We start from the raw sequence: 26,198 nt of genomic DNA, 5'->3' as shown, positions 1-26,198 counted from the left end.
TCCTAAAAAGTAAGGGGAAATGTGTGTGCATCTTATGGAGCAAATGCAGGCTGCGCAGCTATCCCAGAAGCCAGAACAGCAAGAGGGATCATTGCTTTCACTGCGCAGCGATCTCTCTTGCTGTTCTGGCTTCTGAGATTCAGAATATTTTTTTTCTTGTTTTCCTCCTCCAAAAACTAGGTGCGTCTTGTGGTCTGGTGTGTCTTATAGAGCGAAAAATACGGTAAATCCCTCTTCACAAGCTTATTCCTCTGCTCTTTTTTCTGAAAAGAAGAAAAGGAACTTTTCACATGCTCTTGCACTACTCTCTTCTAACTGCACACCCATCCCTCTTCAGCCTCTGCCCTTTCGAAATATACGTTTTCAAAAAGGGGGCATATCTCCAAAATAAGGTCACGCATGCCCTTGTCACTTTGAAGTTGGATGGTGTTTGTCAGTTGCTCCTGAAATATACAAATCATCCAACCACAAAAACGCAAAAAGAAATTAAAATAAATAAAAAATCTGGCAGTGGAAGCTGAAACCACCACGGGTCCCTGTAGGCCTGCACTGCCCAGGTTTACAGGAAGGTCTGGGTTAGATTAAAGCTTCTTAAAAAACCGCAACGCGTTGGCAACAGTTTAATTGGGAGCTGGAAAGCAAACGGTGACCCTCCAGCTTTCTGCCGGATGAGGTGATTACCTCAAGTAGACCTTCTGCTGTTCCCCGGCTGGGGTAGTTCTTCCTGCCTTCGAGGCCAAATCCAGATGGGAACGAGGTCCAGACTTTATCGACCAAGCCAGTTTTAACAGATAGTCCCTCGTTTTTCTCAGGAAAGCCCCTAGGGAACTCAAAACGTCAAAACGTCACACACTGGGCAATACATTAATTGGCATTTGGCCTCGTTACCTCCACCCTGGGCAAAAAGCAGGGGCGAAACTAGGCTACATTTCACCCGGGCCAGAGACCCAGATTGGCACCCCGCAAGCACATTTGCGTACACATACAAAAGCAGGTTGGGAGCCTCGATGGTGCCCCTCTGGAGGTTTCACCCAGGGCAAAAACAACAACAACGGGCCCCCTGCCCCTGTAGCTTAAAGTAAAGGTAAAGGGACCCCTGACCATAAGGTCCAGTCCTGTCCGACTCTGGGGTTGCAGCGCTCATCTTGCTTTACTGGCCAAGGGAGCCGGTGTGCAGCTTCTGGGTCATGTGGCCAGCATGACTATGCCACTTCTGGTGAACCAGAGCAGCGCACGGAAACGCCGTTTACCTTCCCGCCGAAGCGGTACCTATTTTTCTACTTGCACTTTGATGTGCTTTTGAACTGCTAGGTTGGCAGGAGCAGGGACTGAGCAACAGGAGCTCACCCCGTCGTGGGGATTTGAACCGCCAACCTTCTGATCAGCAAGCCCTAGGCTCAGTGGTTTAACCCACAGCGCCACCCGTGTCCCCTGCCCCTGTAGCAATGGCTCTGCAAAAAGGGCACATCTTCAGCTGGTGCCAGCAAATTATTATCATTATCATTATTATTATTAGGTTGCCCCAGCCATTCTGGGCAGCTTCCAACAAATTAAAACACAGTAAGATATCATGGGGATGCGGGTGGCGCTGGGATGCGGGTGGCACTGTGGGTTAAGCCACAGAGCCTAGGACTTGCTGATCAGAAGGTCGGCGGTTTGAATCCCCGTGACGGGGTGAGCTCCCGTTGCTCGGTCCCTGCTCCTGCCAACCTAGCAGTTTGAAAGCACCTCAAAAGGCAAGTAGATAAATAGGTACCACTCTGGCAGGAAGGTAAACGGCGTTTCCGTGTGCTGCTCTGGTTTGGCAGAAGTGGCTTAGTCATGCTGGCCACATAACCTGGAAACTGTACGCCGGCTCCCTCGGCCAGTAAAGCGAGATGAGCGCCGCTACCCCAGAGTCGGCCACGACTGGACCTAATGGTCGGGGGTCCCTTTACCTTTACCTTTTTAAGATATCATGAAAGCATTATATGCTGGTTTTTGTTGCATCAATTAAGTGTCTTAAATTTGTTTTTAGCCGCCCTGAGCCCGGTTTTCTGAACCGGGAAGGGCAGGCTATAAATATTATTATTATTATTATTATTATTATTATTATTATTATTATTATTATTAAAAGCAACAACCACCCCACAAGGTTGGGACAGAACAATACTGAGAGCAACTTTTGCAAAGTGCTTTCTTTTTTTCTAGGAGGTTCAGAAGAAGAAAAACCTCAGAAATAATTTTTCTCAGAAGCACCTCGCCTGGGACATTTCAGCTCGGCTCTGCTTTTGTATACTTGGCCTTGGGCCGGAAACTGAGCTTTCCTACCCCCCCCACCCCCCCACCCCCAATCACCAAGGAAGGGGCTGTAAACTGGTGTTTATTTTCCCCATTGTTTTGCAGATCAAGGAGCTCACCTTCCTGAAGAACACCGTGATGGAGTGCGATGCTTGTGGTAAGTGTCAAAGTTATCTCCATACAGACCCAACACATTGCAGCCCATTTCTTGGAAGAGTTAAAAACGAAATGCATTCCTTAATAGCTAGCAATTGGAGCGAATGGCGCTTTGTGCATGCCCAGAGGCATCCTGGCCCCCAGGCGTCCCCTCCTGCAAAAGAGGGAGAGGACCGTAGGGTTCTTATTGCAACCAGATTTCATCTCACCTGCCAGGTGCAACCAGCCAGCCGAAAGGGGCCAGAGCGCTGCCACCTGAGAGCACCACCCAAGGCGTGGCCTCTAATCGCCTAATAGCGCATGGCTGGGTGTGCATTGCAATTTCTGCCTGGCTGCAGCTGAAGGACAACCAGCTCGTCCTTGCTCCCTCTCCCTTGCTCCCTGGAAGCCCACTAATGTCAGCCGCTAGTCCTGCTCCAGCACATAGCAACTCTGAGCACCATCTCGTCCGATCCCCTGCAAGGCAGAAATGTGCAGCTGTCCCATGTGGGGAACAAACCTGCAACTTTGGTATTATCAGCACCACACGGGTAAAGAGACCCCTGACCCCTAGGTCCAGTTGCGGACGACTCTGAGGATGCGGCGTTCAACTCGCTTTATTGGCCGAGGGAGCCGGCGCACAGCTTCTGGGTTATGTGGCCAGCAGGACTAAGCCGCTTCTGGCAAACCAGAGCAGCGCACGGAAACGCTGTTTACCTTCCCGCTGGCGTGGTACCTATTTATCTACTTGTGCTGGTGTGCTTTTGAACTGCTAGGTTGGCAGGAGCTGGGACCGAGCAACGGGAGCTCACCCCGTCATTGCGGGGATTTGAACCGCCTACCTTCTGATCGGCAAGCCCAAGAGGCTCAGTGGTTAGATAAAGGTTCCCTGGACGGTTAAGTCCAGTCAAAGGGGACTATGGGGTTGCGGCGCTCATCTCGCTTCAGGCCATGGCTGTTTCAAGTGGTGCCATAATGCTTTAAATGTCTGGTGTTAGAGTGGTTTGAGACGAAGGAAGAGGAATCTGGCGGCCAGCTGGCTGTGAGGGAGAAGGCAGAGAGGAGGGAGATGACTGTGGTTGGTGGGGCAGTGCCCCATTCGCCCCTAACAGACCAGCCTCCAGCTGGGGCAGCCCAACTCCTTTGTTTCCTTGTCTTCCAGGGATCGGTACAGGAGCGACTGGCCCCGGCATCAGTGTGGCGGCTCTTAATCGCTGCTACCCGAATCCTTGCTTCCCGGGGGTCACCTGCACAGACACCCCCACCGGCTTCCGCTGTGGGGCCTGCCCTCTGGGCTACACGGGCAACGGGACCCACTGCACCGACATCGATGAGGTCAGGAGGTTCCCCCTCTCCTTCTGTGTAAAAGATGGGAGGCAGGAGGAGAAAGCCATAAATCTCTTCTGAAGCTTTTTTTCCTCAACTGGCTTGGGAGTGGAGGGCAACCACTAAGATTGGCTTGGGATCCCCTGCCCCGCAAACACACACAGTTCTTCTCGGAGCAAAAGGATTGGGTCCCCACCCCCGTACCAAATTGTCTACTTTCCAAGTGAAGGCTGGTATTCTAGAACCCCATAGAATTATGGGAGGTGTTCATGATTCACACAATGGGGGAGGCATGTTGGACAAGCTCACACTGGCTTCATTTTCACCTTGCTCCAACTGAGAATGTGACGGTGGGGAAGGACCCGATCCAAAGAGATTGCCATGGGAGGGGGTAGCGGAGCAATGGAGGGAATGCAAGCCAGTGTCCCAAATGGTGTTATCAGAACCGCAAACACACACACACCCGTTTGAAAGCCACTGTTACAGTGATGCTATAAAGGTAAAGGGACCCCTGAACATTAGGTCCAGTCGTGGCTGACTCTGGGGTTGCGGTGCTCATCTCGCTTTACTGGCCGAGGGAGCCGGCGTACAGCTTCCGGGTCATGTGGCCAGCATGACTAAGCCGCTTCTGGCGAACCAGAGCAGTGCACGGAAACGCCGTTTACCTTCCTACCGGAGTGGTACCTATTTATCTACTTGCACTTTGATGTGCTTTTGAACTGCTAGGTTGGCAGGAGCAGGGACCGAGCAACGGGAGCTCACTCCGTCACGGGGATTCGAACCGCTGACCTTCCGATCGGCAAGTCCTAGGCTCTGTGGTTTAACCCACAGCGCCACCCTTGTCCCTTAGTGATGCTCTGATCATGCACAACTAAGCGAAACCTTTTCTCCTTGCAGTGTGCAGCGAACCCTTGCTTCCCCAGAGTCCAGTGCGTCAACACAGCCCCCGGCTTCCACTGCAACCCCTGCCCTCCTGGCTACACTGGTCCCATACTGGAAGGAGTCGGTCTGGCTTTCGCCAGGGCGAACAAGCAGGTAACTCCTCAGAGGGTAGGATCTTCTGCTCTCTGATCGGGGTGGTGAGCACAGCTGTGGAAAGAGAAGGGGGGGTGGAACAGGGTTCTTCCCAGTTTTCCATTTCTTTGCCATTCCTTGAAGTCAGGGCCAGGCAGCCTGTTTATGCTCCAGATGCCTGCAGGCAGGAGGGCTGGTAGGAACAGGGATGGAAGAAGGCATTGCCTACTGTTCCGCCCAACATCCTGTTTCTCTTCTGCTGCAGTTCGTCTCCCATCCAAGGCCATGTCATCTGCCTCACTTGTCTTCTCTGGTGAAATTATGTAGCCTACAAGAATTAATAATAATAATAATAATAATGACAACTTTTTATTTATACCCTGCCCTTCCCGGTTCAAAAACCGGGCTCAGGGCAGCTAACAACAAATTAAAAACACTTAATTGTAAATGCAGCATAAAATACAGTATAAAAACATGAATAACAATAAAATTCAAAGTTCAGAAATCAATTTAGGGGAAATCCATCTAATAAGCATTAGATAATCCCCAGGGCTAGCTGGCTCAATTGGTCCCACTTGGGCCAGCAGGGAGGCCAGGGGAGAATTAGCTGTGGGATCTCAGAGCAGGTGATCTTCATAAAAGGGGAGGGAAGAGAAGGGAAATAAAAGATCAGGCTGAATTCAAATTAAAGGCCAGGCAAAATAGCTCTGTCTTACAGGCCCGACGGAAGGAGGTTAAATCTTGCAGGGCCCTGCACTCCTGGGACAGAGCATTCCACCAGGTCGGAGCCATCACTGAGAAGGCCCTGTCCCTGGTGGAGAGTAGTCTGACTTCCTTAGGGCCTGGGGCCTCTAAACTATGGTTATTCATGGACCTTAATGTCCTCTGCAGGGCAGACCAGGAGAGGCGGTCCCGTAAATACGAGGGCCCGAAGCCACAATCCATTTGCCATTGCATTATTACAACCCCATTCATTTCAAAGAGAATGGGGATGGGTGTATGAAATCAGTTATGAATCGTTTGTGAGCTGACAGTAGAAAATGACAGCAAATACCATATTTCCCAGGCTGATTTTGGTTCCGGGGTGAATAAATGGATACTAGCAATTTCTGCTCCTGTTTCCATTTTTGATGCTGTGCTGCAGAGCAGCTGCAGGGGTCCTGGCTCTGGGTTCTAGTCCTGGCAGTGCCTCTATACAAGGCCGCTCAGTTCCAAGCGGCCCTCTGGTCCCTCTTCACCCAGTATCTTCACCCTAGCACTTGGTCCAATTACTTACTGAAGCCCTTTTGGTATGCAGTGTGAGCAGTGTTTAAGCTGGCGAATCTCCCTTAGAGAGCAGATTTTACCTATTGCGGTCACACATGCAGAGATGCAAGGAAGGAGTTGCTTATTGCAGGCCAAGTCTGTGTTTCGTCGTGGGGCTATTGATCCTCCCAAATACTTGACCACCCAAAAATGCCTTTGAAACAGCAAAAAGGTCTTGCGGCACCCCTGAGGACAAACAGATTTATTACTGCAGAAACTCAGGCCCCATCCCAGAAGCTTATGACATAATAAACGTGTTGGCCCTTAAAGTTGCCACAACAGGACACTCCGCTGGTTTTTGCCGCCAGGTAAACAGGCACCAATCTCCCCTCTCTGTTCTTTCCTGCGCAGGTCTGCAATGATGTCAACGAGTGCGAGACAGGGATGGGCAGATCCTGTGTCCCCAATTCCATCTGCACCAACACTCGGGTAATTATTGGCAGTTGCCTCAGACCAGACCTTCCTTCTGTCCCGCCGCAAAAGGCAACCGCCAGCCCTCCTTTCAACAAAAGCAGAAGCAGCTCAAGATGTTAGATTCCTGACTAATGTATTTTAGTTTCGCTGCAGACAATGATCCCGAGAGAGCCGCTCACCTGGCTCTGTCTATCCCATTTAAATTATGCCAGGTAACAGCTAGATGCATCAACAGTTGCTCATTCATGTTTAGAGGTGCAAATGGCACCCACCTTGGGGTGCCCAGCCCACCGAAAGCAAAGGAAAGAGACCTGTGTTTGCACACTGAGAATCCCGTTGAAAGCAAGACAAAGCACACGGTGTGATAGGAATTTTGAGGTTTTAGATATAGGTTAAATGTTCATAAGTGTATCAACCAAGCACGCACATAGATCAGCACAGGAAGACCGACCTGGAACTATTTTTGATTCCCAAACTGACCAAATGTTTTCTCTGCAAGGTCAAAGGAAAATGGAAAAGCCTCCCCGTTGTCTTTTCCTTCACAAATCCTGTCTTAAGGGCACATTTAAGATATGAAAAGGGTGTGAGCCTGTGACCTGGCCCAGGAACTAAGTATTTATCATTACAAAAGACTGGCCAGGCTCCCCAGGCAATCCAATCAAGTGACCATTAAACAGGTAACCTGTCAGACAAGATAAACAACGCACTCAGATTTCTGCTGTAGACCGCCTTTTCTGTGATATAGGTATGATGTTTCTGGGGTGGTGGTCTTGGGTTACACCCCTTCTGTCATGTATGTATGATGTATGGAGGGGTGGTCTGGAGCTCCAGGGCAGAGAATTTAAAATGTCTATATAAGGGCAGACACACCTTGGTTCTGGGTTCCTCCTGCTTTCCTGCGTGTGAGGGGAGCACCCTGTTGCAACAGTTCAATAAAGATCAGGCTTCCTAGCTGCTTTGCTTCTCAATATTCTCTGGTTGGCCTCTGTTATTTTCTCCTACCAATAGGGAACCTACCTAAGAACTCTATATGGGCTCTTGGATACCCCATAAGGGAAAAAAGGGCAGATTTTTGTTTACAACAACGGTACACACTGGCCTGTGTTTCCCAAAAGCAAGGGTGTCCCAAGATTGGTGGAAGGGAAAGAGAAAGCACCACGAAACAGCAGAGCAGGTTTTACGCATCCAAGGAGGCAAGAGGACATCCTTTCGGCTGCTTGGCCATCCCTGCAAATGCCCCCACTGCAAACCATCCCATTTCTTCTCCCTGCAGGGCTCCTACAAGTGTGGGCCGTGCAAGCCTGGCTTCACAGGGGACCAGGTTTCCGGCTGCCGCAGCAAGATGGAGAGAAGGTGTCCCAACGGAGATCTCAGCCCGTGCCACGAGAAAGCGGACTGCATTGTGGAACGCGATGGAACACTCAGCTGTGTGGTGGGTTCAAAGCCTCCTTTGGGCTCCTCCTCCTCCCGCCCCTCCCTAAGCATCTCCAGATCTAGTGAATGGGGAAGCTGCAAAGTTCTGCAGACTAGAGGAGATGGGGGTGGCTAGTGTGTTTTTCTCCCCCGGCTCACCCTTAGAAATGTGAATTTCAGGCTTCTGCACGTCCAGAATAAACAGAAAAGCGAATACTCCATCCAAAACCATTTCTAAATATTTCCCTCACCAAATTGGGGGGTGGGGGTGTCACTGATTCAAAAGAACAACAAAATGGGCCTGTTCTAAAACTGATGCTTTAAGATTCAGAATGTATGGGTCATTTTTTGCAGTTAGAACAGCAAAGTTTTCTACAGCTCAAAGCCTTTGTTTTCTTTAGTCTCTTTTGCCCCCTAGCGGCCGGACAGTCAGACATGCACCTCCAGAAATTAATACCCTCCCTTCGCTCACACCTTAATCTGTGTTGATTTAAGGGGGGACCTTTGTGCAGCACTGAAAATTTTTGTTCTTGCTGCTGTGCGTGAAAATGCATTGTGTTGATTCAAAACTGCACAATGTTTCAGGAAATTGCTTACACACACAAAAAAATGTGATAAGGCAAAGTTAAAGGACGCATGGCGACTTTACTGGAGAACAAGTTTTTAAAATAATAATAATAAACTCATGAATTGGAAGAGCTGCAAAAAGATTCCATTGAGCACATGGGTTGATAATACGGACAGACTAGCTACATACGAACGAACTGCATGTCGACGCAAATTAAGAATGGATAAATATGAAGAAATCTGGAAGGAATATTTAAGCGATAAGGCGGACAGTGGGGGGAAGTAGGGGGAGGAGAGAGAGGTGGGGAAATATTGTTAAAAAGGCATAATCATAGGTATGTCAGTCTTCAAATCTGAATTGTTAATGTTATTAGTGTTATTATGGTTTTTGTTGTATGTGTCTTTTACGGTTGTTGTTTGTATTGAAAAAATGATTTAATAATAATAATAATAATAATAATAATAATAATAATAAACGTGTGCAGAAGTGTGGTGAAGACTAGAAAAGTGAGGAACCAATGTTAACAGGTCTGCCTTCCTTGGTTAATGCTTGTACCACTCTCTGCTTGCAGTGCATCGTTGGGTGGGCCGGTAATGGCTTCATCTGCGGCAAAGACACTGACATTGATGGCTTTCCCGACGAGAAGCTTCGCTGCACAGACAAGAAGTGCCGCAAGGTAAGAAGAGACGCTCAGCGCCCAAGGCCCTCTCCACCCTGGACTATGCCTCTCCTTGTCTGAGCGCAGCCTAGGCAGACTTAAAGAGTTCCATTCCTTTTACTCTTGTAAAGGGGTAAAGGAGTATTGGGAAATGATCCATAATGAATTGGAAAAAAATGTTTAAAAGTTCTTTCCCTCCCCCTCAAAAAACCCCCCAGAGTCCTTTCTGTTGGGGATTATTCAGACTGAAATTCCCAGGTGTCTAAATGGTTATTTATGTCTGCCACTACTGCGACCCGTGTTTTGCTAGCCCAAAAATGGAAAATGAGCGAGGTCCCAACCAAAGAAGAACGGCAACTTAAGTTGACAGAATATGCACAGCTTGCAGACTTAACATATAGAACATAACATAAGAGAACAAGAAGAACGTACATTTAGAGAAGACTGGAAAACATTTCTTGAATATATGGGAAATAACTGTGTATGCTGGCAGCATTAAGATGAATTCAACAGTGTAAATAAGTTTTGATGGGTGTAATAATGGAATACTGAATGGTATAGTTTTGTAAAATATGCAGGGATTTGTGATATGCAAAATGAACCATGGAAAGAGACGAGGGGAAGTCGTTGATATCTTAAGGATGTAAAAATGAGTACTTTAAATTGTTATACAGTCACACCTCGGGTTACAGACACTTTGGGTTGGGCGATTTCGGGTTGCGCACAACACCGAACCTGGAAGTACCAGAATGGGTTACATCCGGGTTCCGGCACTTGCGCATGTGCAGAAGCGCTAAATTGCGCTTTGCACATGCGCAGAAGCACCGAATTGCAACCCGCGCATGCGCTGACGCAGCGCTGTGGGTTGTGGACACTGCGGGTTGCAGGCGTGCTTCCCTCACGGATTGCGTTCGCAACCCAAGCGTCCACTCTGTGTGTGTGTGTGTGTGTGTGTGTGTGTGTGTGTGAATGAATGGGTTGGATTCCAAGTTAAGGGAAGTCCGTGTGGTGACTTTGGTCAAGCAACTCAAACGCAAACCACGTTGCTGTGGATAATTTTTTTTTTAAAAAAAAAAGAAGATAAAGTCACAAGTTAACTATGAAACGGAGGAAAAACAGAGAGGAACACCACCTTGTTGGTCAAAGAAAGGGAAAGGAAAAAGATTCCACCTAAACATTAGGAAGAACTTCCTGACCGTAAGAGCTGTTTGACAGTGGAATTTGCTGCCAAGGAGTGTGGTGGAGTCTCCTTCTTTGGAGGTCTTTAAGCAGAGGCTTGACAAGCATATGTCAGGAGTGCTCTGATGGTGTTTCCTGCTTGGCAGGGGGTTGGACTCGATGGCCCTTGGGGTCTCTTCCACCTCTATGATTCTATGTAAGGCCTGCTTTTCATGCAGGAGGTCCTGGCCGGCAGCTCCCCGTAAGGCACACACGCACGCAAACACCTTAAAAGCCTAACCGTTGTCTCCCTTTCCAGGATAACTGTGTGACTGTCCCCAACTCCGGGCAAGAAGATGCGGACAGAGATGGAATAGGAGACGCCTGCGATGACGACGCCGACGGCGATGGGATAATAAACACCGAGGTTTGAACTCCTGTCTTGGGTGCACGTCAAGTAGACAAGCACCGTTCCGTTTTTGCTTTCAGGACCAAGGAAAGCTGTCTTTTCCCTGTTGAGCACAACAGAGAGGGCAGATTCCAATAAGAAACGCGATTGCATGTGTGTGTTAAAATCGAAAACCTTGTTGTTGGCGAAGGCTGCTGGGAAAGGTAGTTGTGTGAAGGGCAAACTAGGTGGGGGGAGAGGTGTGCTTTAAATGTATGGTATTTTTATGAAGCTTGGATTGCTGGGTTGCCTCCAGTGAAGTTCTGCTCAGGCTAAACCCTCTGAAATTAATGCTTGGAGGAAGGGTAGAAGAAGGAGAATGCTGCCTGCTCAAGAGACGTACGTTTCCAAGCACAATTCAAAGTGTCGGTGCTGACCTTGAAAGCCCTAAACGGCCTCGGTCCAGTATACCTGAAGGAGCGTCTCCACCCCCATCGTTCTGAAGTCCAGCGCCGAGGACCTTCTGGCGGTTCCCTCACTGCGAGAAGCCAAGTTACAGGGAACCAGGCAGAGGGCCTTCTCGGTGGTAGCACCCGCCCTGTGGAACGCCTTCCCATGAGATGTCAAAGAGAAAAACAACTACCAGGCTTTTAGACGACATCTGAAGGCAGCCCTCTTTAGGGAAGCTTTTAATGTTTAACAGACCACTGTAGTACCTCGGGTTACATATGCTTCAGGTTACATACGCTTCAGGTTACAGACTCTGCTAACCCAGAAATAGTACCTCGGGTTAAGAACTTTGCTTCAGGATGAGAACAGAAATCGCGTGGCAGCGGCAGCAGGAGGCCCCATTAGCTAAAGTGGTGCTTCAGGTTAAGAACAGACCTCCGGAAAGAATTAAGTACTTAACCTGAGGTACCACTGTACTTTGTTGGAAGCCGCCCAGGGTGGCTGGGGAGACCCAGATAGATGGGCAGGGTATAAATAAATTATTATTATTATTATTATTATTATTATTATTATTATTATTGACAGGCTCAGGGTTCCAGTCCAGTGGCAAACTCTCGCCCTCCAGTATCTCTTCAGCCCCATCCCCTGACTCACCCCTCCTCTCCTCTCCCCACCCAGGACAACTGTGTATTTGTGCGTAACTCAGACCAGCGCAACAGCGACCAGGACAGCTTTGGCGACGCCTGTGACAACTGCCGGAACGTGAAGAACAACGACCAGCGAGACAGTGATGGAGACGGCCGGGGGGACTTGTGTGACGATGACATGGACGGAGACAGTGAGTGCCTGTGGGGCCCCTGAGCGATTTCAAAGACAGAGGATCTGAAGAGCAGGATAGATGATGATGAGCGGGTGGATTAACAGCAATAATAGTCACAAATTATTATGGTGATGAACATAAGAGCCGGCCTCCTAGATCGGGCCAACCTCTTCTCACAGTGGCCAAATACCCCACAGAGCCTAGAAATAGAGATAGACTGGCTCTGGAACTGGAGGTTCTGCAAGAATGTAAGAAGAGCCTGGGTGCCGGATCAGGCCTGAGGCAAAGGGATGGTCAGTAGAAGACAATCGTAGCTGCTCCGTCCTAGCATCTCACAGACAACACCTGTCCTGTCGTCATTCCACGACATGACCGAGAAAGCTCATCTCCGTTAGAGTGGAAAGATGGACCATTTAGTCAATTAAAGCACACACCTTCTGAATTAATCAACAAAGAGACACACAACTAATTGGCCAAGAGGCTTTTTGAAAAATGTTTTATTTATTTTTAATGTAAGCTCTCGGAAGAACTGTGGATCGGGCATTCAATTTTTGTGAGAGCCAGTGTGGTGTAGTGGTTAAGAGCGGTGGACTGGTAATCTGGTGAACCAGGTTTGCGTCTCTGCTCCTCCAAGCAGTGGACTCCTAATCTGGTGAACCGGGTTCGCTTCCCCGCTCCTCCACATGCAGCTGCTGGGTGACCTTGGGCCAGTCCCCCTTCTCTGAAGTCTCTCAGCCCCACTCACCTCACAGAGGGCTCGATTGCTGCACAGTTAAGAACAGAACTGGGCCTCCCCTCCTTTGTTGCGAGAGCCCACATTAGAATTATTAGTTTTTATTGTAAATTAATCAAAGCCCCAGGTTCCCTTTTAGCCAGGCAAGCCTTTTTAACTTGTTCTCATAGCAATAAATGGTCCAAGGCCATGGAGACTATTACTGCACGCTACTCCCTCCCAGATCTTGACACACTGTCAGCTTGGGACCATCATAAAATCCGGGCCTGGATTCTTACTAGAGACGAGGCCATGGACCGGGCACAGTCCACCACAGCTCGCCTCTCCATGTGGCTCCCTAAAGTGAAAGTGGTAAGATCACTTGCCAACTACTTGATAGACCTGACGGAGCCCAATTTGAGAAGAGCGTTTACCATGGCCCGTTTCCATTCTATACCCACGGCCTTCCTGCAGGGGATTTATTCTAAGACCCCTATTACTCAGCGTCTATGTTCATGCACAATGAATGAAGTAGAGGACTTTATACATTTCTTTTTCTACTGCCCTATTTATGAGCTAATAAGATCTAAGCTCCTCCGCTTGATCCCGTCCACCATTACATCTAAGGAAGACAGTCTGAAATCGCTTCTTGTGGACGCAAATCCCCAAGTTTCACGTGGGGTGGCAACCTTTATAGTGCAGGCCTTGAAACTCAGGGCTACTCTGACTGGGTAGTGTGTTCTAGACCTGGACCGGTTTTAATTCTTTCATTACCTTTTTAACCTAATGTGCCGAGCCTATTTTGGGGCCATTATATGCTTTATATTCATCTGCATTCTAGATTCCCGGCGCCGGCAACTAAATCTTTACATTATTGTCTTAGGGCAATTTAAATGTCATAACCCCAGTAATATCGTTTTGAATCTTGTTTGGTTGCTTGTCTATACCATTTTTAGTTTGTTTTATCCTACTATGGCTGTATGCTAATACAATAAAGGTTTGATTGATTGATTGATTGATTGAGTGTTTGTTGTGGGGGAGGAAGGGAAAGGAGATTGTTAGCCGCTTATTCCGGTAGTGATAAAGTGGGATATCAAATCCAAACTCTTCTTCCTGACTTTTGCATAAGCACTGATGCCTCCTACAGCTTTCCAGGCCAGGCGAGATGCCGCACTCTTGATGATGACCGTGGCTGTTTTTGCCTCCCGCTTCTGCAGAGATTAAAAATGTCCTGGACAACTGCGTGAGGATCCCCAATCCAGACCAGAGAGACAGCGACGGTGACGGGGTTGGAGACGTTTGTGACAGCTGCCCCTTGATTAGCAACCCAGACCAGGTAAGCGCTTCCTGGGGCAAGGAATGAGTTGGGGGCGTGTGTTGCAAATGGGTCTTTTCCCAAGGGTGGGAGAGCAAATTGAAGGATGCCTAGAGACTGGCCTTGAAGGTGAATGTCTATAGCTTAGATCTTTCAAGAGAAGCTTTGAAATAGGGGCTTTGAAACATGGTTCCCTAACCCCTGCAGTTAAGACATGGTTAGCAGATATTTTCAATGAATCCAGGGATACTTTTTTTTTTTTTTTTGAAGTTGAGTAGCAACAGGGAGTCAGTAGTGGGGATGGTCATGGGTGGGCAGCACACCATTGCCCAGGAGGGGCGCAAGGTGTGCAGTTTCTCTGCTGGGCAAGGTGCAAAGCCCTTCTTTCACACCCTGTGAAACAGAAATGTGCAGAGTTTTTAAAAAACTGGGCAACAGCACACTGCCCACCCGTGACTCCCGAGCCTTCCCTGATCTCCTGCCCCCTTTGTTGTGACAGATCGGGGGAGGCTTGGGAGTCGCCGGCGGGCGGCCATTGCCCAGGAGAGGCGCAAGGCGCATGGTTTCTCTGCCAGGCAAGGTGCAAAGCCCTTCTTTCGCACCCTGTGAAACATAAATGTGCAGCGTTTTTAAAAAACTGGGCAACGGCCGCCAGCCTGCGACTCCTGAGCTTCCCCCAATCAGTCAAAACAAAGGGAGAAGGCGGCAGGAGATCTGTACCGCCGGACATCCCCAGTTTCCCTTTGGCAGTGGCGGCGGCAGCAGTCAGCAGCCCAGAGCCAGCCTGGTAGCGCAGTTGGCTCTGGCTGGCTTCAGGAGCTGCTTGCTGCCGTGGCACCCGCCATTTTTCCTCACTGGAAGTCTCCATATGAAGTGTTGCTGCCGAGGCTGCTGCTGCCACATTTCCCAGGGACAGATTTGCAAATCTGGGGACATTCCGGGGACAGAATTTGTCCAGGGACAAATTTGCAAATCCGGGGGCTGTCCCCTGTAACCGGGGACATCTGGTAACCCTAAGTTAAGAGTTGCAGATTTCAAAGTCTTGTTTTGCTCCTGTAAACTTTTTTATTTTATTTTAAGCAAATAATGCAGCTGTTGCTTCCTGTTATTTAGAAAGACACTGACCACGATCTCGTGGGGGACCTGTGTGATACCAACCAAGACCGGTAAGTTATAGAAATGGCTCGTCTCGTTTCACCTGTTGGGGGGTAGGAGCTAAGGAGCACCTGTAGGAGTTGTTTTGCTGAACTACCACAGTCCTGAGACCTATTATGACACCCAAAAGTAAGAGCAACTGAGAGAGAATCATTATCTCCCCTCAGGGTAGCACACGCCACTGGATTTGTGCCATAATGGCCTCTTCTGACAGGCAGAGCACCCAGAGCAGGGAGTCATACAGAGATGCGACAGTCAGACGCCTTCAAGGGCACTTAGTTCTACTACATCTTAAGATCCGATTGCACCCAACCTGGCAGATTGGATGGATGGAGGACAGGAGAGCGGGGGATGGTTGAAGGACAACATTAGCTCATGCAGAGATACAGCAGGCAGCCTCCTGTGGAGCGTATGGTCCGGATTCACCTTGAAAGAAACCTGGGGGTCTGGGTCCAGAGCCTGGGCTAGAGCTCAGCCGAGGAATTTCAGAGCTGGGAATCGGTTTACTTTATTTATTTATTTTTTCAATTTTTTTTAAAAAAATAATTTTCACAAAATTATAAACGAACAAAACACACAAACATAAATCATAACCTTTATTAAAATTACACTTATTAACATTGTTAAGTGACTTCCTCGCTTCCCCTTGGTTGAATTTCCATGCATATACTTATAACGGCTTTACAAATCCTAATTCTTATATACTTAACTTAGTCCATTCACATCCTTGTATCTTTTCAATTCAAAATTGTACATGTTAAACATCACTTAACTTATATAAATTCCTAAACCAATCTGTTGTCTGCAAGCTATTTCCAATTAGTTTAACTTAACAAATTTAGCTAAATAATCGTTGAATTTTGTCCATTCTTCCTGAGGGGATCGGTTTACTTTAAAAGGACCCGTTAAAAGAGGAGACATAGAAAGAGACTTACCTAGTCACTGCCAATTCCTCTTCTATTTTCTCCTTTGTGCTCTGGTCATCTGGTCAAAGTGGTGACCCTGAGCTTCCCCTTTGTTCTTGAAGCCTCAGTTCCCATACCCTAAACTTGCAATCCTTCCTCTCTGTCTGCACAACAGAGATGGGGACGGCCACCAGGACTCCAGGGACAACTGCCCCTCGGTGCCCAACAGCTCCCAGCTGGACTCTGACCAGGACGGGATCGGGGACGAGTGCGACGAGGACGACGACAACGACGGCATCCCTGACCGCAGGCCCCCTGGACCAGACAACTGCCGCTTGGTCCCTAACCCCGGGCAAGAAGACACAGACAGTAAGGAAGGAGACCTGGCCTTGCCAAAAAGCAAAAACCTCAGCAGGCCACCTCTCTGGTTTTGTCATTGGCCACAGCCTCACCTGGAGCAGATTGTTAGGTGCTGTCCCCTCTCAGAGTGCTGAAAAACTGCAAAGGTGTTTCCTCAGAGGAGACTGTGGTCTCTTTTAGCATGTATAGTTTTATTTACCAGAGCATAGGGCAGAGAGGGGGATGTGGGTGGTGCAAGGGTTCGCTGCACACTGCAAGGAGAAAAGGTTTCGCTTAGTTGTGCATGATCAGAGCATCACTAAGGGACAAGGGTGGCGCTGTGGGTTAAACCACAGAGCCTAGGACTTGCCGATCGGAAGGTCAGCGGTTCGAATCCCCGTGACGGAGTGAGCTCCCGTTGCTCGGTCCCTGCTCCTGCCAACCTAGCAGTTCAAAAGCACGTCAAAGTGCAAGTAGATAAATAGGTACCACTCTGGCGGGAAGGTAAACGGCGTTTCCGTGCGCTGCTCTGGTTTGCCAGAAGCGGCTTAGTCATGCTGGCCACATGACCCAGAAGCTGTACGCCGGCTCCCTCGGCCAATAAAGCGAGATGAGCGCTGCAACCCCAGAGTCGGCCACGACTGGACCTAATGGTCAGGGGCCCCTTTACCTTTACCTTTATGGCAGAGAGGCTCTCAGCATTAACGCCCCAGCAGATCTTGCTTCCCCAATTGGAGGCCCAAATCCTGCACAGAGCGAGGCATCTCTCCGCCCCCCCCCAAGTCATCAGCAAAACTCGTACACACCCCTCTGGCCACCTGCTCTCCAGCCCACGATGGTGTGGCATCCCGCCAGGTGATGTGGGAGAAGGACCACCCACACGTCTCTATGGCAACAGGGCAGCCTCTTTGGATCTGTAGAATTGCAGGTCTCAGCTGGCCTCCCAAAGGCATGGCCTTGACAAAATAACTGGTTGGTCAGGATTCCTCTTATAGATTCTTCCCCCCCTCCCCCACCCACCGCAATACAGTCATACCTCGGGTTACAGACGCTTCAGGTTATTGTTTTTTTGGGTTATGGATGCGCCGAAACCTGGAAGTACCGGAACGGGTTACTTCCGGGTTTCGGCGGTCGCGCATGCGCAGAAGCGCTAAATTGTGCTTTGCGCATGCGCTAAAGCGCCGAATCACAACCTGTGTGTGTGCCGCTGCGCCGCTGCGGGTTGCGATTGTGCCTCCCGCACGGATGCACATTCGCAACCCAAGCGTCCACTGTATACAGGATTGGAAGCGACCCAGGGTACCGTCCATACTGACACCCCCGCCAAACTCATAACAATAACTTCGAATCCTTGAGATCCATCAACTTGCTGTTGTTGTTTTTAATTAAAAAATTATTTGTCTTCCAACTTCAGTAGCTGCCTTGAATGTCTGTGGGCAGAAGAGAGATCTAGAAATGTAAATAAATATGAAATAAGTAAAAAAAGGGAAAGCCCCTGAATCCTAACTTTTCTTCTAGCGGCATCTGTCTGCAGGGAGGGGGGCATGTAATTTGTGACCTTCCTGCCCCACCACCCTCTGCCTGGGTCCTTCCGTGATCCAACAGGAACCCCGTGGGGGGGGGGGTAGAGCTGCTCTTGAGGAACTGAGCCTCGTTCCCCCGCTGCAGGAGACGGCATTGGGGACGCCTGCCAGGGCGACTTCGATAAGGACCTGGTGGTCGACCGCATAGACGTCTGCCCAGAGAATGCCCAGGTGACGCTGACCGACTTCCGGGCGTTTCAGACGGTGGTGCTGGATCCCGAGGGAGATGCGCAGATCGATCCCAACTGGATCGTCCTCAACCAGGTCAGTTGGGGGCATTTACGTACCCCATTTCCTGCCGTGGTCCAAGGCGGAAGGAAAAGCTTTCCGCAGAATACGCTTCCTTCCATTTCCCTGTTCAGTTACACCCAGGTGTGGAGGGGGCTGTGCAGAAGGGGGGTGCGGATATGGCCCTGCAAACATCTCTGTCTGGCCCTGGGTAATAATAATAATAATAATAATAATAATAATAATAATAATAATAATAATTTATTTATACCCCACCCATCTGGGCGGCTTCCAACACAATATTAAAATACCGTAATACATCAAACATTAAAAGCTTCCCTAAACAGGGCTGCCTTCAGATGTCTTCTAAAAGTTGTTTTTCTCTTTGACATCCGGTGGGAGGGCGCTCCACAGGGCGGGTGCCACTACTAAGAAGGCCCTCTGCCTGGTTCCTGTAGCTTTGCTTCTCGCAGGGAGGGAACCACTAGAAGGCCCTCAGCACTGGACCTCGGCGTCCGGGCAGAACGATGGGGGTGGAGACACTCCTTCAGATATACCGGACTGAAGCCGTTTAGGGCTTTAAAGGTCAGCACCAACACTTTGAATTGTGCTCGGAAACGTACTGGGAGCCAAATCTCCAGGGGTGGCCTAGGGAGATGGATGTGAGAGAGTCCTTCCTCGGACATTTAGTTTCCAAGTTGCGTAGCTGCTAAATTTTTTGATCTACCACTGCCTTGGCTTTGAGATGCAAGCAAACTGGGACCCTGCCCCACCCAGTGTTATGTTTTCTGAACGGCTGAGAAAGCTCCCCAGCTGTTCTACACTGGATATAGCTACCAGATGGTCTTCAAAGGTGGCCCCACACCAAGCACTTTGCAGTAGTCCAGTTGGTGCTTCCAAACTACCTGTGCTTCTGGAACGATGCTCTCAGACTGAAAAAAGCACCCACTTCTTTCTTTCTTTCCTTCCTTCCTTCCTTCCTTCCTTCCTTCCTTCCTTCCTTCCTTCCTTCCTTCTCTCTCTCTCGCTCTCTCTCTCGCTCTCTCATTTGCAGGGAATGGAGATTGTTCAGACCATGAACAGCGACCCAGGTTTGGCAGTCGGTAAGTGGTATTTTTCACACATAAATCCCACATCCTTTCCCCACCATTATTCATATTCTTTCACAAAGTCTTCCTAAAAACCAACCACCAATAAAAAAATATCAGTGAATAGCTGTGTCATCCGAACATAATGTCATGGGCTTGTTGATAAAAGTGATTGTCGTGGACTGCTTGGGTGTGGGTGAGTGGGGGGAGGCACCAGCTTGGGGGATCCCCAAGGGAAGAAGGCTCAGAGCCCGATGAGGGGTGGTGGGGTGACAAGAGGGAGAAGGCTGGGAGGAGGGAGTGTCAGAAGCTGAAGAGGCAACAGGGTTTAGTGAGTGAGGGGAGTCTGTGGCAAAGAGCAGTCCATATTCAGAGACAGGAGGGGAGAGGAGGGGGCAGAAGAGGCAGAGATGAGGCAGGTTGCTGAAGAAGCCAGGGGGTCTCCCACTCCCGCTGTGACTAGCTCCCCCCCCCCCCCGGTCTCCCAGAATGTGCAGAGGGCAAAGCAGAGACAGCCAAGGAGCCACAGGTTGCAAGGGAAGAACCCGGGGGGGGGAGGGCTTAGGGAGTTGTAGGAAGGTGGGTACTTCAGTCCTCACAACTGCCACACTGGGGCAAGACCTACTGCATCTCGGTGGAGGACAGGGTCAGATTTAAGGTGCTGCTTTTGACCTTTAAAGCCCTTCACAGCCTAGGACCCTCGTACCTACGGGACCGCCTCTCCTGGTATGCCCCATGGAGAGCCTCAAGGTCCATAAATAGCAACACCTTAGTGGTCCTGGGCCCTAAGGAAGTCAGATTAGCCTCAACCAGAGCCAGGGCCTTTTCAACACTGGCCCCGACTTGGTGGAACGCTCTGCCTCATGAGTCCAGGGCCCTGCAGGATCTGATCTCTTTCCACAGGGCCTGTAAGACAGAGTTGTTCCGCCTGGCCTTTGGCTTGGAATCAACTTGATCCCCTCCCCCTCTTTCCTTTTTCCTTTCTCCTTCTGTGATGGAACTCCTATCTGGGGACTTCCCTGCCTTTTTTTCTGGCCCACGTAGGACCAGTCTGGATAGTTGGCCTTGGTGAAGACTTGACGTTTTCATCCACAAAAAGTCTTTGAGTTTCTACTGAAATGAGGCTGCATTTTAAAAGTTGTATTTTAGCCTTGTTTTTAAGTTGTATTTTAATCAATTGTTTTTATACCTGGTGTTAGCCGCCCTGAGCCCGGTCTTGGCTGGGGATGGCAGGATATAAATAAATATGATGATGATGATGATGATGATGAAGAGTTGCTATGCTCACTGGTCTGAGCTGTTTCCTTTGAATAAAGTGTTAACTTCACTGGCATCTTGTGAGTTGTTGGCTGACCTGGCCCCAGCTCTTGCCCCAATAGTGATGTAGGGCGGATGGGCCATGCCTCAGGGGTAGAATAATAGTAATAATAATATAATAATAATAATTTATTATTTATACCCCGCCCATCTGGCTGGGTTTCCCCAGCCACTCTGGGTGGCTTCCAACAGAATATTAAAATACAATAGTCTATTAAACATTAAAACCTTCCCTGAGCAGGGCTGCCTTCAGATGTCTTCTAAACGTCAGGTAGTTGTTCTTCTCTTTGACAACTGGTGGGACGGCATTCCACAGGGCAGGCGCCACCACCGAGAAGGCCCTCTGCCTGGTTCCCTGTAACTTGGCTTCTCGCAGGGAGGGAACCGCCAGAAGGCCCTCGGAGCTGGACCTCAGTGTCCGGGCAGAACGATGGGGGTGGAGACGCTCCTTCAGGTATACTGGGCCGAGAACACCTGCTTGCATGCAGAAGGTCCCAGGTTCAGTCCCTGGGGGCTTCTACAGGTAGAGCTTGGAGACAACCCTTCCTAAAGCCCTGGAGAGCTGCTGCCAGTCTGTGCAGACAGTCCTGAGCTAGATGGGCCAAGGGCCTGAGACAGGATTCCCATGCTTTCAGGGGGGGCCACCTCTGCCCCTCAAGGTGCGGCTGGATTGCACCTCCCCACACCTAGCCATTTGGGGGCTCCTGCGCTGGCTGGCAGGAGTTGCAGGCCAAGACCACCAGCCGCCCCCTGCCCCCAGATTCTGTGGCGGTGACCCCTCTCTCCCTTACTTGAGGGTACACTGCATTCAATGGGGTGGACTTCGAGGGCACCTTCCACGTGAACACGGCCACGGACGATGACTACGCCGGCTTCATCTTCGGCTACCAGGATAGCGCCAGCTTCTACGTGGTCATGTGGAAGCAGATGGAGCAGACCTACTGGCAGGCCAGCCCCTTCCGGGCTGTGGCGGAACCGGGGATCCAGCTCAAGGTAGGTGGCTGAGAACCACAAAATTTTAAGACTCATGTCAATTCTTGTTGTTGTTTAGTCGTTTAGTCGTGTCCGACTCTTCGTGACCCCATGGACCAGAGAACGCCAGGCACTCCTGTCCTCCACTGCCCCCCGCAGCTTGGTCAGACTCATGCTGGTAACCTCGAGAACACCGTCCCACCATCTCGTCCTCTGTCGCCCCCTTCTCCTTGTGCCCTCCATCTTTCCCAACATCAGGGTCTTCTCCAGGGAGTCTTCTCTTCTCATGAGGTGGCCAAAGTACTGGAGCCTCAGCTTCACAATCTGTCCTTCCAGTGAGCACTCAGGGCTGATTTCCTTCAGAATGGAGAGGTTTGATCTTCTTGCAGTCCATGGGACTCTCAAGAGTCTCCTCCAGCACCAGAATTCAAAAGCATCCATTCTTCGGCGATCAGCCTTCTTTATGGTCCAGCTCTCACTTCCATACATCACTACTGGGAAAACCAGAGCTTTAACTATACGGACCTTTGTTGGCAAGCATGTCAATTCTAGCCTTCATTAATATTATAGTGTTTGCTTAAATAGTCTTTAAATTTCTTCCAATCTTCTTCCACTGTCTCTTTCTCCTGGTTTCGGATTCTGCCCGTCATCTCTGCCAGTCCCATGTAGTCTGTCAACTTCATCTGCCATTCTTCCAGAGTGGGTAGATCTGGTGTCTTCCAATACTTTGCAGTAAGAATCCTTGCTGCTGTTGTGGCGTACATAAAAAAAGTTCTATCCTTCTTTAACACCACATGGCTAACCATACCCAGGAGAAAGGCCTCTGGTTTCTTCAAGAAAGTATATTTAAATACCTTTTTCATTTCATTATATATCGTTTCCCAAAAAGCCTTAATCCTTGGGCATGCCCACCAGAGGTGAAAAAATGTACCTTCATTTTCTTTACATTTCCAACATTTATTGTCTGATAAGTGGTAAATTTTTGCAAGCTTGACTGGGGTCATGTACCACCTATAGATCATTTTCATAATATTCTCTCTCAAGGCATTACATGCCGTGAATTTCATACCGGAGGCCAAATTTTGTGGTTTTCAGGGGTGTTGATTAAGGAAAAAGAACAGAATTATAAAAAATAATGGGAAATAAGAGAATGGATTTGCTGATTAGATAAATGGAATTAGAATACAGAAGGGGGAGGTGTGAGGAGGTCGAGGAAATTAGGTTTAAGAAATAAGATTCGAAATTATACATGTTTTCAGTATTGTGTTTGTGTATGTTTTTATTGTTGTTTGTGTTTTTATGTGTTAATTGGAAACTTTAATAAATATCATTTAAAAAAACAAAAAAAACAAGGTAGGTGGCTGAGGAGCCCAGGGGCAGCCCAGACGCCACGGGCCAAGCCAGGAAAACAGGGGACGAAACCGGCCACACAAAATCTCCCATCTCTGTTTCTCCTCTCTGGCAACGAGAGCGGGGAAACAGGGATGTTTTCCCCGACAGCTGATCTGTATCTCAATTAAAGGTAAAGGGACCCCTGACCATTAGGTCCAGTTGTGGCCAACTCTGGGGTTGTGGGGCTCATCTCGCTTTACTGACCAAGGGAGCCAGCGTACAGCTTCCGGGTCATGTGGCCAGCAGGACTAAGCCGCTTCTGGCAAACCAGAGCAGCACACGGAAACACCATTTACCTTCCCGCCGGAGTGGTACCTATTTATCTACTTGCACTTTGACGTGCTTTCGAACTGCTAGGTTGGCAGGAGCAGAGACTGAGCAAGAGGAGCTCACTCCGTCGCGGGGATTCAAACCGCCGACCTTCTGATCAGCAAATCCTAGGCTCTGTGGTTTAACCCACAGCGCCACCCGCATCCCGTATCTCACTTGCCTTCTCCCAAATCTCATCTGCATTTTGGCTCCGCAGGCTGTTCAAGCAGTTAAGAGCCAGTTCTCCTGCAGACACAAGGCAAAGGCTCTGGCCGGCCACCAGGGAAGAGGCTAAGGCAGCCTTTGGTGCACATGCTGTCCTCCAGATGTCCTAGACTACAACTCCTATCATCCCCTGCCAGAGCAGCCGTCTGCCACCGGGGCTGATGGGACTATGGCCAAGTGCTCAAATCAGAATGGAAATCTCCTAGCAAACAGATCAGGTCATCTGGAAGCTCCCCTAGGCTTTCATCACCTCAACCACATCCTTCTGCTCTTGGTAGTCTTTTTCTCTAGGAAAAGGCTTGCCTCAAGATCTCCTCAGTGTGTGTGTGTGTGTGTGTGTGCGTGTGTCATGAATGGCGTAGTTGAGATTCCTGCATCGCACGGGGTTGGACTAAGGACCCTCGAATCCCTTCTAACTCTATTATTATTAAAATTTGTATACCGCCCTCCATCCATAGATCTCGGGGCACTTCACAACATAAAAATACAGGATAAAAAACACAAAATACAGTTCTATGACAAGCAGGTTCTAAATGTGTTCGGATGCATTTTGACTACACTGGTTTGTTAGAATTGTTTCCCATTCCACGACGTTTGTTTCTTTGATTTCGTAAGATTCACATGCCTGAGTGTTGAAAAGAAAACCTCAAAACTGGTTTACGAATGAAAGCGATCACCAAAAAAATGTTTACAACCATTATTTTTAAAATGCTGGAAGCCGCCTTGAATCCCAGCTTGTGAGAAAGGTGGGTTGTATACCGTATTTTTTGCTCTATAAGACGCACTTTTTCCCTTCCAAAAATTAAGGGGAAATGTGTGTGCGTCTTAGGGAGCGAATGCAGGCTCCTTGGTTTCAGCGATAGCAACGCGAAGCCTATGAAGCACAGAGGGAGCGCTCCCACCACGCTCCGGAGGCTTCGCGTTGCTTTCGCTGAAGCCGCCTGAAGACCCCGGAGCGCAGCGGGAACTCCGGCTGTGCTCCGGGGGCTTCAGGCTGCTATCCACAAGCCTTTGGAGTGCAGCGGGAGATCCCGTTGTGCTCCGAAGGCTTGCGGATAGCTGCCTGAAGCCTGGAGAGCGAGAGGGGTCGGTGCACACCGATCCCTCTTGCTCTCCAGGCTTTGCTTTGCTGGAGAGGCGCTGCACAGTTTTCCCTCTCTGCGCAGTGCCCCTTCAGCGAAGCGGGAGGAGAAATGGAAGGGGCTCCGTTTCTCCTGCCGCTTCGCTGAAGGGGCGATGAGCAGAGAGGGGGAGAATTCCCCCCCCCCCCCCCGTTCTCCTCCACCTATGGTCCGGTGCGTCCTATAGAGCAAAAAATGCAGTGGTGCCTCGCAAGACGAAATTAATCCATTCCGCGAGTCTCTTCGTCTTGCAGTTTTTCCGTCTTGCGAAGCACGGCTCTTAGCGGCTTAGCGGCTATTAACGGCTTAGCGGCTTTAAGAAAAAGGAAACAAACTCGCAAGAACTCGCAAGACGTTTCGTCTTGCGAAGCAAGCCCATAGGGAAATTCGTCTTGCGGAACAACTCAAAAAACGGAAAACTCTTTCGTCTTGCGCGTTTTTCGTCTTGCGAGGCATTCGTCTTGCGAGGTACCACTGTACAGTAAATAGGAAAGGGGCAGGTTGCTGACGCTGACAGGTTGTCTCCAACCACATCTGGGTGGGGGCCTCTGGGAAGCCCCCACAACCCCGCTCCTGCTTTCTGAACTTCCCTGCCCTTCCCTCCAATCCCAGGCAGTGAAGTCCAAGACGGGCCCTGGAGAATACCTCCGCAACTCCCTCTGGCACACGGGAGACACGGCCAACCAGGTCAAGCTGCTCTGGAAAGACCCTCGCAACGTCGGCTGGAAGGACAAGACCTCCTACCGCTGGTTTCTGCAGCACCGGCCCCAGGTGGGATACATCCGGTAAGTAGCAGGGACCAGATGCACAGGTGCGCCAGGGATGGGTGCCCGGCGGAAAGGCCTGGCTCAGTGGTGGTCCTGTGAGGTGTTCCCAAAGCAAAGGAAGGATTAGACTCTGATAATAAAATACACACAGAGGCTTGAACCAGCAAGACTCTGGGAAGGGTACGTGTAATAATAATTCCTGCCCACCCCTCGACCCAGGTCGTTTTATTCACAAAACTTTTTACACATTGTACATAAGAACCAATCAGATTTCTAGGAATTAAGTTGTTTAAAGCTAATTTAGAAAGCATGAAAGATGTTAAGTGATCAAGTTATTTTTTTTTTTATTTTTTTTTTGGAGGAAATTGATTTTGGAAAACTGTTAAAATTATATACAGTGGTACCTCAGGTTACATATGCTTCGGGCTACATACGCTTTAGGTTACTGACTCCACTAACCCAGAAATAGTGGTTAAGGTTAAGAACTTTGCTTCAGGATGAGAACAGAAATCGTGCTCCGGTGGCGCGGCAGCAGCAGGAGGTCCCATTAGCTAAAGTGGGGCTTCAAGTTAAGAACAGTATCAGGTTAAGAACGGACCTTCGGAACGAATTAAGTACTTAACCCGAGGTACCACTGTATACCGTATCTTCTTGTTTTCTGTTGTCGCTGAACGCAAGACACCCTGCAAAATTTATTTCAAACAAAGCAAGAGGTTATAAGCTCCCTTTTCAGTTTCCAGTTAACGTATTTGTCTTGTTTTGTGAAATGCATATTTAAAAATAAAACCAGATAATGCAAGTTCCTAAGGTGCAAGGGGCCTTTATTTGGGGTTATTTCCAA

The 26,198-nt window shown here is 49.3% G+C and overlaps 1 protein-coding gene across 1 annotated transcript in view; it reads left to right on the top strand.

Moving 5' to 3' along the window:
* COMP (cartilage oligomeric matrix protein) overlaps positions 1-26,198 on the top strand; it is a 43,165-nt gene that overhangs the window by 11,855 nt on the left and 5,112 nt on the right. The window contains exons 3-17 of the mRNA XM_079960561.1: positions 2,386-2,437; positions 3,578-3,750; positions 4,639-4,776; positions 6,412-6,489; positions 7,748-7,906; positions 9,027-9,131; positions 10,591-10,698; positions 11,788-11,947; positions 13,859-13,977; positions 15,070-15,122; positions 16,192-16,385; positions 18,024-18,202; positions 19,221-19,269; positions 21,368-21,564; positions 25,203-25,375. Of these exons, the coding sequence (XP_079816687.1) occupies positions 2,386-2,437; positions 3,578-3,750; positions 4,639-4,776; positions 6,412-6,489; positions 7,748-7,906; positions 9,027-9,131; positions 10,591-10,698; positions 11,788-11,947; positions 13,859-13,977; positions 15,070-15,122; positions 16,192-16,385; positions 18,024-18,202; positions 19,221-19,269; positions 21,368-21,564; positions 25,203-25,375 (1,937 nt within the window). The remainder of the gene's footprint in view (positions 1-2,385; positions 2,438-3,577; positions 3,751-4,638; positions 4,777-6,411; positions 6,490-7,747; positions 7,907-9,026; positions 9,132-10,590; positions 10,699-11,787; positions 11,948-13,858; positions 13,978-15,069; positions 15,123-16,191; positions 16,386-18,023; positions 18,203-19,220; positions 19,270-21,367; positions 21,565-25,202; positions 25,376-26,198) is intronic.

This window comes from Podarcis cretensis, assembly GCF_951804945.1.
Source record: "Podarcis cretensis genome assembly, chromosome: 18".
Taxonomy (NCBI): Eukaryota; Metazoa; Chordata; class Lepidosauria; order Squamata; family Lacertidae; genus Podarcis; species Podarcis cretensis.
This window is presented reverse-complemented; position numbering and strand designations above follow the sequence as displayed.